At 39.9% G+C, this 12587-nt stretch overlaps 1 protein-coding gene across 3 annotated transcripts in view; it reads left to right on the forward strand.

Moving 5' to 3' along the window:
- The window catches only part of SLC25A26 (solute carrier family 25 member 26), a 144944-nt gene that overhangs the window by 17813 nt on the left and 114544 nt on the right, over window positions 1-12587 (forward strand). For all 3 annotated transcript variants that reach the window (XM_058167184.1, XM_058167185.1, XM_058167186.1), the window contains 2 exons: window positions 5376-5480; window positions 7893-7940. In XM_058167184.1, the coding sequence (XP_058023167.1) occupies window positions 5376-5480; window positions 7893-7940 (153 nt within the window). The remainder of the gene's footprint in view (window positions 1-5375; window positions 5481-7892; window positions 7941-12587) is intronic.

Here is a 12587-nt window from a genome sequence, read left to right on the forward strand (position 1 = left end):
CATATTAGATAATATATATAAGCATGAATTGAATACATAAAATGAATACAATTAAAGGGAACATTAGCACACTGGTGCTGTTACGCACGCCCCTTACAAACCTCTTAGGAATGGGGTGAGGTCAACAGTAGACAGTCTTAGGTTAAAATTTTGGGGGGTTTGGGATGAAACCACAGAGTCAGGTAGTGCATTCCAGGCATTAACAACTCTGTTACTGAAGTCATATTTTCTGCAATTGAGTTTGGTGCAGTTCACTTTAACTTTGTATCTATTGTGTGCTCGTGTATTGTTGTGGTTGAAGCTGAAGTAGTCATTGACAGGTAAGACATTATAGCAGATGATTTTATGAGCTATGCTCAGGTCATACCGAGGGCAGCGTAGTTCTAAATTTTCTAAACCCAGAATTTCAAGTCTGGTGGCATAAGGTATTTTGTTGCGAGCAGAGGGGTGGAGAACTCTTCTTCTGAAATATTTCTGGACGCTCAATTGTATTAATGTCCGATATGCAGTGTGGGTTACAGACAGATGAGCTGTATTCATGTTTAATTATTCATGTTTAACATATTATTCATATTTAACATATTATTGTAAAATATCATATTTTGGAATCCAGAAGTTAAGGGACTACATGACTGGTAACACAGCAATGTTGAATGTTCTGTCCTTTCAGGTATTGGGGTGAGATTTGTAAGGGATTTAAAGGGGAAAATGGATGGTTTAAAAAATTGTGAATGCTTAACATGCTTACTTTTTCCCTTACTTTTTATAGAAAATAGGTGAAAAATAGGTAGTCTTTCTGCTGAATTTTTGGCAGCCTAGTATAGGAGATCAAATAAGGTTGCATGTGGCCTCTGTGGCTTTCTGTTATTTTTATTTAGATTAATTTCACTGCCTGGTTCCCACAGTGAGCAATGCAATTCAGATCTTTCAGTTATGAATCTTTTCAATGTATAAATAAATATACATTTATATACAAAAAAAAGTATAAATAGCCCTCGTCTTACAACAGTTCATTTAGTGACTGTTTGAAGTTACAACAGCACTGAAAAAAAAGCACTTGAGTATGACGGTTACAATAGCACGTGAGTTATGACCATTTTTCACACTTACGATCATTGTTTCTTTAAGAGCCACATGATGAACCATTTCCTTGCTATTGGGTGAGGGCAGGAGGAAGGGATTGTAAGATTGGCTGAGAAATTGTCATGGACTGTTCAAAATGGCCATCATATGACCATAGCAGCAGCCACAACGTCCCCAAATTTAATTCCCTCAGGACTTACAGATCTCTGATTGCAGATGCATTGGATGCATCTAAGCCCTTTTGAGGTAGCTTGATTCAAAAATTCTTGCCTTGTGATGCACTGTTTTGCCCACTTAATGGTAATGACAAGAGTTTTAGTAGTATAGAGGTAGATGTAGATCATAAAACTTGTGATTTTCCCCCCATTTTCCCTGTAAACATTTGAAAGAGTTCTTTCTTTCGCAAGAAAAATAGACCTGTATCTATGAAGTACTGCAGTCTTGCTCGCTAGATGGCAGTATTGACCCATATATTAAATAATGAAATGTTTAAGGCAACCCTCAAAAAAAGGAAGATAGGAAAAAAAGTACCTGAAGATATAGGTAGAATAGAATTTATTGGCCAAGTGTGATTGGACAGACAAGGAATTTGTCTTGGTGCATATGCTCTCAGTCTACATAAAAGAAAAGATATCTCCATCAAGGTACAACATTTACAACACAAACGATGGTCATAGGGTACAATTTAACACTTAATGATACAACACTTAATGATAATCACGGGGCACAAATAAGCAATCAGGAACAATCAATATCAATATAAATCACAAGGATTACCAGCAACGAAGTTACAGTCATAAGTAGAAAGAGATTGGTGGTGGGACCGATGAGAAGATTAATAGTATTCATTCAATTCATATAAAATTGCTTCAGAAGGATAATAGAATTAACATGCAAGATTTTGGTTGAGCATCAGAAAAAGATTCCTATTGGTAAGAACTATTTAAAGGTGAAACAGACCGATTTGGGAGATAGTGATCTCCCTCCCTCCCTCATATGCTGAATGACTGTCTGTCAGGGATGCTACTGTAGATTCTTTGATGGGCAGGGTTTCATCTATATTACCTTTAAATCCTTTTCAATCCATTTCTATGACTACTGATGCTTCGTAACATTTTTCAAAGAAAAATATCAAATGGAAAAAATTAATAGGGTTGATTACTATACAAGCGTTCAGTGCAGGGAAACCCATGTTTTCCATCAGTTATATAAGGAATAAGATAAGTGGCCCAATACATCTAGAAAACCTATTGAGGATTGACTTTCAAGAGTCGTCAAGTAACTATCTGGGTCAAAATCAGTGGGAATAATTTATTTCTGTAGGTAGCCTGTACCTTGAAAGCACACAGAATGACTGCTCTTTGCCATTAGCTCTTTGTGACATGTACAATGAAATAAATGCAATCAGCTGAAGAGTTCTGATGTAAGGTGAAATTGTCACCATTCTATTGTGTAACTCAATTCATCTTGACAGACCTATAAAAAGAGAAAGTTCTACAGAACCGACTTGAGAAGAGGAGGTTGAGGTTTGTTTTTGTTTGTTTTGTTTGTTTTTGGAACACCAGAATATGAATCATATCAGTGTGTAAGAAATTATGAGCTGGGATAGCCATAACAAGTCAATAGCCAATGGGAACTATGTGAGCCGTCTAAGAGGGCTCAGAGCCTGGGAGTGGCTTAGCTTAACTGGTCTGAGTTCAGAGTTCTTCTAGTTCTGATCCTCCCTTCCGCTTCTACTTCTTGTCCTTGTACTTACTACCACGTTTCAAGAGCTGCATGGGTATTGTATAAATAATAATAATAATAATAATAATAACAATAATAATAATAATAATAATAATAATAATAATAATAATAATAATAATAATAATAATAATAATAATAATAATAATAATATTTTAATTTGTATACCGCCCTCCTCCCGAAGGACTCAGGGCGGTGAACAGGCAGCTAAAATACAAATACACACAATAATTAAAAACATCCTTTAAAAAACTAATTTAAATGCCCAAATGTTAAAAAACATACTCCCCCATAAAATCACAAAATTTTAAAAACCCATCCAATAAAGATAAAAATCAGGCTAGTCCAGCCATACGAAATAAATAAGTTTTAAGTTCGTGAAAGGTCCTAAGGTCAGGTAATTGTCAAGTCCGAGGGGAAGTTCGTTCCACAGGGTCGGAGCTCCCACAGAGAAGGCCCTCCCCCTGGGGGCCGCCAGTCGACACTGTTTGGCTGACGGCACCTTGAGGAGTCCCTCTCTGTGGGAACGCACCGGACTCTGGGAGATAGAGGCCGGCAGTAGACGGTCCCGTAGATAGCCCGGTCCTAAGCCATGGAGCGCTTTAAAGGTGGTAACCAATACCTTGAAGCGCACCCGGAAAACAACAGGTAGCCAGTGCAGTCTGCGCAGGATAGGTGTTATGTGGGAGCTCCGAGCCGCTCCCTCAATAACCCGCACAGCCGCGTCCTGACCTAGCTGAACTCTCGCGGTGCTCTTCAAGGGGACCCCCATGTAGAGAGCATTGCAGTAGTCCAGGCGAGAGGTAACGAGAGCATGAGTGACTGTGCATAAGGCATCCCGGTCCAGGAAGGGACGCAACTGGCGGATCAGGCGAACCTGATAAAATGCTCTCCTGGAGACGGTCGCCAAATGGTCTTCAAAGGACAACCGACCATCCAGGAGCACGCCCAAGTTGCGTACCTTCTCCATCGGGGCCAATGATTCACCCCCGACAGACAGCCGCATCTGCAGCTGACTGTACCGAGGTGCTGGCATCCACAGCCACTCCGTCTTGGAGGGATTAAGTTTGAGCCTGTTCCTCCCCATCCAGACCCGTACGGCTTCCAGACACCGGGACAGCACTTCGACAGCTTCACTGGGGTGGCCCGGGGTGGAAAAGTACAGCTGGGTATCATCAGCGTACAGTTGGTATCTCACCCCAAAGCCACTGATGATCTCACCCAGCGGCTTCATATAGATGTTGAACAGGAGGGGTGAGAGAATCGACCCCTGCGGCACCCCACACATGAGGCACCTTGGAGTCGATCTCTGCCCCCCTGTCAACACCGTCTGCGTCCGGTCAGAGAGGTAGGAGGAGAACCACCGATAAACGGTGCCTCCCACTCCCAACCCCTCCAACCGGCACAGCAGGATACCATGGTCGATGGTATCAAAAGCCGCTGAGAGGTCTAATAGGACCAGGGCAGAGGAGTAACCCCTATCCCTGGCCCTCCAGAGATCATCCACCAGTGCGACCAAAGCTGTCTCCGTACTGTATCCGGGCCGGAAGCCGGACTGGAACGGGTCTAGATAGACAGCTTCATCCAGGTACTGGGGTAGCTGACATGCCACCAAACTCTCTACAACCTTCGCTGTGAAGCGAAGATTGGAGACTGGCCGGTAGTTCCCTAAAACAGCTGGGTCCAGGGAAGGCTTCTTGAGGAGGGGTCTCACCACCGCCTCTTTCAAGGCCGCGGGAAAGACCCCCTCCCGCAGAGAAGCATTTGTAATCCCCTGGAGCCAGCCTCGTGTCACCTCCTGAGTAGCCAGTACTAACCAGGAGAGGCACGGATCCAGTAAACATGTGGTGGCGTTCAGCCTACCCAGCAACCTGTCCATGTCCTCGGGAGTCACGGGATCAAAGTCATCCCAAACCACCTCAACAAGACGGGCCTCAGAACCCTCGCCTGGATCTACCCAATTTTGATCCAATCCGTCCCGAAGCTGAACGATTTTGTCGTATAGATAAATAAGAATAATAGAAATATAAATAATAGAAATAGAATAGAGAACATTTTATTCAGCCAAGTGTGATTATACACACAAGGAATTTGTCTCCGGGGCAGAAGCTCTCAATGTAAATGCAAAGCAACAGAGTAATAATAATCATAATACGATACTAATAATGTTGGGACAGTAGAGAAGATGAGAAGGATAATAATAACACTACAGCCATATAGCATGGGTAAATATCCTTAAGCATAAGACAGTGGTGTGTGAATTAAATGTTCAGCAGAGTGATGGCATGAGGGAAAAACAACTTTTGTGTCTAGCTGTTTTGGCATGCAATGCCTATAGTAGCTTCCTAAGGGGAGGAGTTGAAACAGTTCATATCCAGGATGTGAGGGGTCTGTAGATATTTTATCAGCCTTCCTTCTGACATCTGATTTCTGTAGTATATAGTGTAGTGTTAGTCCTCCACTGCTCACATTAAGGCCGCAGGTTTCTTGGCCATTGTAATCCTCCATCAAAGTCTTACTTTAGTCTAAATTATGTATTTTTTACTCAGGTCGCTTGTCTAATACGAGTTCCTGCTGAAGTTGTGAAGCAAAGAGCACAGGTGTCCCCGTCTTCCAGTACCTTACGGATCCTTTCCCAAACCGTCTATGAAGAGGTAAGGCTGAAGAAAAGTCAGGGCGGATGGGTGGGTCTCTAACTTACTGGAGCTGATAAATAGTATATTCAGGAAAGTCGCTAACTTTGAAGGATTGAAGGATACATCATCATGAGGAGATATTGTGAACACTTTTGAAAAATGGGTATGGGGTGATTTGGCTATTTACAGCATGGCTGCCATGAGTAAGATAACCGTCTTCAAAGCACCAGTTTGGCAGAGTTCTTATCTTCACCCCTGAGTGTTCAGTGAGATATTTATCCCTAACTTTCATTTAGAGTTCTAAATAAGAATTGGAAGTTCTGTCAGGAATAAAGCATTACTGGTTTAATTACTGGCACCCACACGCTTGTACACACTTACATCTGCACTAGAACTGGCCAAACACCAGTATGAGAGAAAGGGAAGCTCTTACCTAGATAAGAAGCACTTTATCTTTTCCAGCTTTTATAGTTGTCACTGCTGGACCATTGATGGGTTAATTGCTACTTGTTCATTTGTCTCTTCAACTGGCTTCCTTAGATGTTTGCTTTTATGCTTTCCATGGAGTGCAAACTGTATGTGCATATATTTTCAGATAATGGGGACTCTCTTTGTCTTACAGTGACTGTATAATGGTGTTGGCTCTAACTTTCCAGAAATTTTATTTTTCTTTATTACAGCAGATGGGGAACTTAGCTGAGGCAATTATCTTAAAAAAATTTCTTAAGAGTACTTAAATGGGGAATTCTTGGCAGTAAAATAAGATGTTGGACATGAGCATTGCAAGGCCTCATATTGTTTTTATTTTTAATTGGAATTTAATTGAAATAAGTTAACTCAAATAACTTCTATTATGTTATTCATTTTAACCATTTAATTATTACAACTATTTTAAATTAATTATATTGTTTCTAAGTTATTAAATATTATTTTTTTTAAATGAAGCCTTTTAATTATTACATTAGAAAATAACTGACAATAAAAACAAATAGGAAATTTGACACTTTCATGACAGTGAAATCAGTATAGTTTTTTAAAATTTATTTTAATTTATTAAATTTTTTTGCTGCCCATCTCTCTGTTAAATCTGTTAAAAACAGTATATTTAATTTTTCCTAAATTTAACTTACAAGTATTTATTTATTTATTTATTTAATCGTATTTATATACCGCCCTATCTCCCAAGGGACTCAGGGCGGTTTACAGGCACTAAAAACAGATAAATAGAATATAAATACAATATAAAACATTTAAAAAACTTATTCTAAAGCCCGTCCAATTAAAAATAGAAATAAAACCCAATTTAAAACCCAAAATTTAAAATCTAGCTCAGTCCTGCACAATTAAATAAGTATGTTTTAAGCCCGAAGGTCCAAGGTCCAGCTGACGAAGTCCGGGGTAGATCGTTCAGAGGTGAGCCCCACAGAGAAGGCCCTTTCCTGGGCGTCGCCAGACGACATTGCCTCGCTGACGGCACCCTGAGGAGACCCTCTCTGTGAGAGCGCAGGGACGGTGGGAGGTATTCTCGCAGTAGGCGGTCCCGTAAATAACCCGGCCCAATGCCATGGAGCGCTTTAAAGGTGGTCACCAAAACCTTGAAGCGCACCCGGAAGGCCACAGGAAGCCAGTGCAGTCTGCGCAGGATAGGTGTCATATGGGAGTGCTTAACAACCAGTCACTTCATTATGATGGACACTTCAAAAGTTACTTGTGACCCAGTTTCGGAGTTTTGATGGCAACACACACACACACACACACACACACACACACACACGCAAGATTGTATTTTGGACACTTGACAACCAGCTGACCTTTACAGCTTGTTGCAGCATTCCATGTCAAATGAGGTGATTTACAAGTTGCCTTTTTTGGCTGGTTTCCAGCCCCCCCCCTCCCAAAATATCCATAAGAATGCACCGACTCACTTAATGATTGTGACATTTGTTTAACAACTGCGTTGTTTGCATAATGGCCAGGTGTTTGCTTAATGACCACCACTAAAAAGTTTGTAAAATCAGGTTGGTCACCAAGGTGTGTCAACATACAACCATCATGACATAAGAGGGAAAGGTTGAGTTCCATTACAATCATAAGTCAAAATTTACCTCCACTTTCTTTTATGATATATATTTTGAATAGACAGTGACTATAAGCATCGGCAATAGATTTCTTTCTCTCTTGGTTCTTTTAGGTTACTAACTAAATATTATTCCTTCAATGTGCAGCTCTAGCTGACGAACTCATTCAAAAGTGAGATAAAACTCAGGAAGTCAATAGGTAGTGTGTTTATAATCAATATTGTCAATTTCCTGGAAGCTATTACATTATCCTCAGTAAAGCTGTTCTGCTTATCATGTAATCCTCAATATGTTGGCAGCCTTTCCTAACAATTTGCAGTAGCTGATCGGTTTTCTTTGTTGATTTTTTTAGGGTATCCTAGGACTCTACCGAGGTTATAAAAGCACAGTATTAAGAGAGGTAACACAATTTGCTTTTCTACTTCATTAAGAAAAAAAAATTGATAAGGAGTGATAAAAAAAATTGCTCCTTCATGAATGGAAAACTAGCCTCATCAAGGAAGAATTTGCATTGGCGATTACACAGTACTTGGCTTTGCCTATTGCTCTGTGGCTTTCAGTTATAGTATGATTTAGAGACTGGATGAGTAAATGAGTAACATTAATAGGAAAAATGTTAATATACAGTAATTAATTCTGATGTTTCATTGAATACATTCTCTATCATGTAATGGCCTGACCTGGCAAGCTTATTGTAGTCTTCCTACGGTTTTAACTTGTGTGCACATTTAAGTAGCAAAAAAGTAATTACTGCATGTTCTAAATGATTGAATGAATTGCACAGGCCCCTCAAATACAAAATGAAATGAAGAGTGCTACAGAAATGCTTCAGATAAATTAAGTGCTAAGTAATATTAGGGGTATCTCCCTTCCTTCCTAACACAGAAGCTAATTAAGGAACCAGTCTGGACTTATTAAAAAGTACAATTTGTCCCACAGCTCAAATCCAGATTAAATATCTTATTTGATTTTGCAGTAAATAAGTTGAACCAGCGATACCAGCAATTTTCGACCATAATTGATGCAATCTATTTTTTAAAATATATAATTTATATGATTTATATAGATGACCGGGCAGCTGACAAGATTAAAACAAACAATCCCACCAAACTTAATCTTCCATACACCCCAGGATAACCCACTCATTATCAATAGTAGCAGAATTTACCTATCTCCTGACCCAAACGTATGGGAAGATAGCCAGATCTCCAATGCCTTGCCCCATTAGGATTTGTACCGAACAAAGAATGAATTCAATTAAAGCAAAACAACACCATCACAAACAAAAATCCTAATTCTAATAAAAAGGCCCAAAAAGATGCTTCCAGACCAAGAGTTTTTGTTCTCTGTGTAAATGCTGTTATATAATTGCAAGAACTTTTCACAATTCAGTTCCTCTAGTTACTGGGGGAAATTGGGGATGGGGTGTGCTTTGTTGTAGCACCTCATAAAGTTGTATGAGGAAATGACACCTGCTTTTCTTGAACGGAACATCTTCCGCTTTCTTGTTTTCTGTACTTGTTTTCTGGCTCACCAAACATGTGGCTTGGTGAAGATTCCACTTAGTTGGAAAAAAGCGAAAGAGGGGAAAAAGAAGAAGAAGAAGGAAAAGGAAGATGAAAAGGCTAACAAGACTTTTTGATTTCTCTAAGGGGTGCTGAATAAATGTGGTTGGTAAAGAAGGCTGATTTGATTTCTTTTCTTTTTTGCATCCTATCAGATAAAACACACACTTGCAATTGAATGCTATTCCCTTTCAAAAATGTATTTTGACATGTATCAGGGTGGTAATTAATTTCCAAGCGGGTATCTTAGCATAAAACCTGACCCTGCTGAGAGACCTTTGTTTACTGAAAATGGCAACATTTTGTTGGAATTTAATTGGGGCTTTTTCCATTATGTATATTCATAAAAAGTTCCTTCAAAACCAATTTCATTTGAAATATTGCTTTTGGAGGGTGGGAGGGAAGCACCTGCCCAGATAGAATGAGAAACAAATTATTGTTGAAATGAAATGGGACTTTGCTACAGAATGAAACAAATCACAAATGATCAGTCGTACAATGCTGTTAGATTTTTTTCTAATGCTGTTTGCTTAACTCTACGTTAGGAGACTGCTGTTTCCCAACTCAAACTATTGCTGGTTTGTGGGAAACTGTCTGTTAAATTGTTTAGCTTTTTAAAAAAAAATATGGATGGACACGACATTGGCATGCTGTGAATCCATATTTCCTGTATTTTTCAGAGTATAAGATGCACTTTTTCCCCCCTAAAAGAGGCTGAAAATTTGGGTGCATCTTATAGTCTGAATGTAACCCCGCGCGGTGCCTAAAATGGCTACCCGGAACAGCTGCTGCCTTCTCTTACCCCTTCCGCGCTTTGCCTACTTTAGTCACTGGAGCTCCCTCTGAGGATCAGCTGTGCTTTTGAAGCTGTTTTTCAGCCTCAGCATGAGCGAAGCAATCTTCCGTGCTTTGCCTGCTTTTCTAATTGCTGCTCCCTCCAACAATCAGCTGTGCTTTAGAAGCATAGCTCCAACCAGCCCCAACCTCAAAACTAGCGAGCAAACTAATGTGCTGAAGCTGATGTCCCAATCAGCCCCAACCTCAAAACCAGCGAGCGAACTAATGTGCTGGGACCAGCCAGATGAATACCTGGTAAACAGAATTCCCCCCCTCCCCATTTTCCTCCCCCAAAACTAAGGTGCGTCTTATACTCCGGGGCGTCTTATACTCCGAAAAATATGGTAAGTTGGATCAAAGAAGAATAAAAGAAAATACAGGCATTATCATTATTTTTCTTGAAGTGGGAAAACGTTCTATAATGTGTGAGAAGCATGTTGTTAATTATTGAAGATTTTTGGGTTGCTGTTCTTTTCACATTGGTTATGGATGCTGATAGGATCAGAATTATGTTCACCTCTTTTCTGATAAAGTGTGGAGTACTGGACAGGTAGTTCTTGCTTAATGACACTCATTCAGCAACTGTGTTAACTTAATGTCGGTGCTGAACAAGTGGTCCTTACAATAGGACCTTGCAATTGTGGCTGTTGCAGTGTCCCCATAAGCACAATCCAGGTGCTTGTCAGCCATTTGGCGATTATGACAGTGCAGCATCCCATATTCACGTAATTTTCATTTGCCACCATTATTGCTGCCTGCATCGAGCAAGCAAAGTCAGTGGGGATGGTTGGAGGTTGCAAATTGCAACCATGTGATGTTGTGCATAACGGCGCCATGGGATTCATTTAACGACATCAGTGGAAGAGGTGAAATCATGTGAGGTCACCTTTTAGAACTTCATCACTTTAGTGCTGGAAATTCCAGTCACTTCATTAAATGGAAGGGCTACCTGTCATTTTTTGCAACCCTTAGATTTCCCAGAATTGCTAGGTAGTATTGGCATTTTGGGATTTGAAGTCTAATAAATCTGGCACCAGATTGAAGAAGGCTGGGGGTTAAAAAAAAGAATAAAATACAGGTAGTCCTCAGCTTACGACCACAATTGAGCTCAAAATTTATGTGGTTCAGTGAGAAATTTGTTTCAGTGAGCTTTGCCCCATTTTACGACTTTTCTTGCCACATTTGTTAAGTGAATCACTGAAGTTGTTAAAGTAGTAACACAATTGCTAAGCGAATCTGGCTTCCCCTTTGCCTTTGCTAGGCAGATGGTTGCAAAAGGTGATCTCATGATCCCAGGATACTGCAACCATCATAAATATGAACCAGTTGTCAAGCATTCAAATGTAAATCACGTGACCGTGGGGATTCTGCCATGGTCATAAGTGTGAAAAATGGTCACACGTTGCTTTTTTCAGTGCCGTGGTAACTTTGAACAGTCACTCAACGAACACAACAATGGAAGCCACGATGGTTTAGTTTCCCCATTGCGAATGGCAACCGCAAAATAGAAAAAAAAGGTTGCCTCATAATCATGTCAAGCTGTATAGTTGCACAAAGTCATGGAAAAAGGAAGAGGAGGATGTGTCATGATTCTGTTTTTGGCAGAAACCACGAAGCACTTAAATTCTAGTGAAAGTGTGATGCTTTGGAGTTCATAGCTATGGTTTATATGTAGTAGTAGGAAAATGACAAATGTGTAAACTCCCATCCAAGTCTCTTAAAAAATGAACCGATTTTCTCCTATGTGGGTAGATGAGGTAATGGAGTACAAAAAAAAAAAAAAAAGGACCAGGCCTTTTTTCATACCCCATTAAGCTTCCCAATCGTCATTTTTAACAATGATGGGGCTTAGCACGTGGAATTATCTCTCTGCTATGGAATGTTTCCCTGAGCAATTAAAGGCTTATCTTTTTGTTCATTCATTTCAGCTGAATCTTTTTGCCTAATGATGGTGTGTGATGTTTCCAATGACTATAAATGGTTCAGATGGCTTTTTAACAAAATGAAATATATATATATATATATAATGTCATGTATACATTGAATTGTGCTGGAAGCATCCTGGAATCCTGTTGCATGAAATAGAATGGAGGCATATTGACACAGCTTGTGCTGTGAAAAAAAGAGAGTATGAAGGGGTAAGTTAAGCCACAGCAGGGGAAAAAACTTTCCATGTGGCATTCACACACCATTTTTGCCAAGTCTGATCATACCGATAAGGCCAGTGGTGTGGGGAATTGAACGTCCTTGGGCTCATAGTTGGATGATGAGCTGGTGACATCTATAGTTCGTCTGCTGAAAGTTTATCCTGGTAAGCTGAGCCAAGCTTTTCACTGTCTGTAGAATTCATTTTATTAACTATGACCAAGGAGAACATCTGTCAGAATTCCATTATATTTAGTTCATGGGAAAAAGCATAGAAAGGAGGGAATCCCTCTGCTGATCTTCAACGCTTCCTTTACCAGATGTGCAAAATGGACATTATAATGAGTGCAGCTGTAGAAATAAAATGCAAGTTTTGAATTTAATTGCAGTTTTAGTGGAGTGGAGTGCCTAATGATCTCTCCTGTTTCACTATAATGCAGTTAAAATTAACATTTCTCCATTAAATTATTTGACGTAGCGTTGAAAGTTTAAACTCCTTT

The sequence above is a fragment of the Ahaetulla prasina genome, chromosome 2 (genome assembly GCF_028640845.1).
Source record: "Ahaetulla prasina isolate Xishuangbanna chromosome 2, ASM2864084v1, whole genome shotgun sequence".
Classification (NCBI taxonomy): Eukaryota; Metazoa; Chordata; class Lepidosauria; order Squamata; family Colubridae; genus Ahaetulla; species Ahaetulla prasina.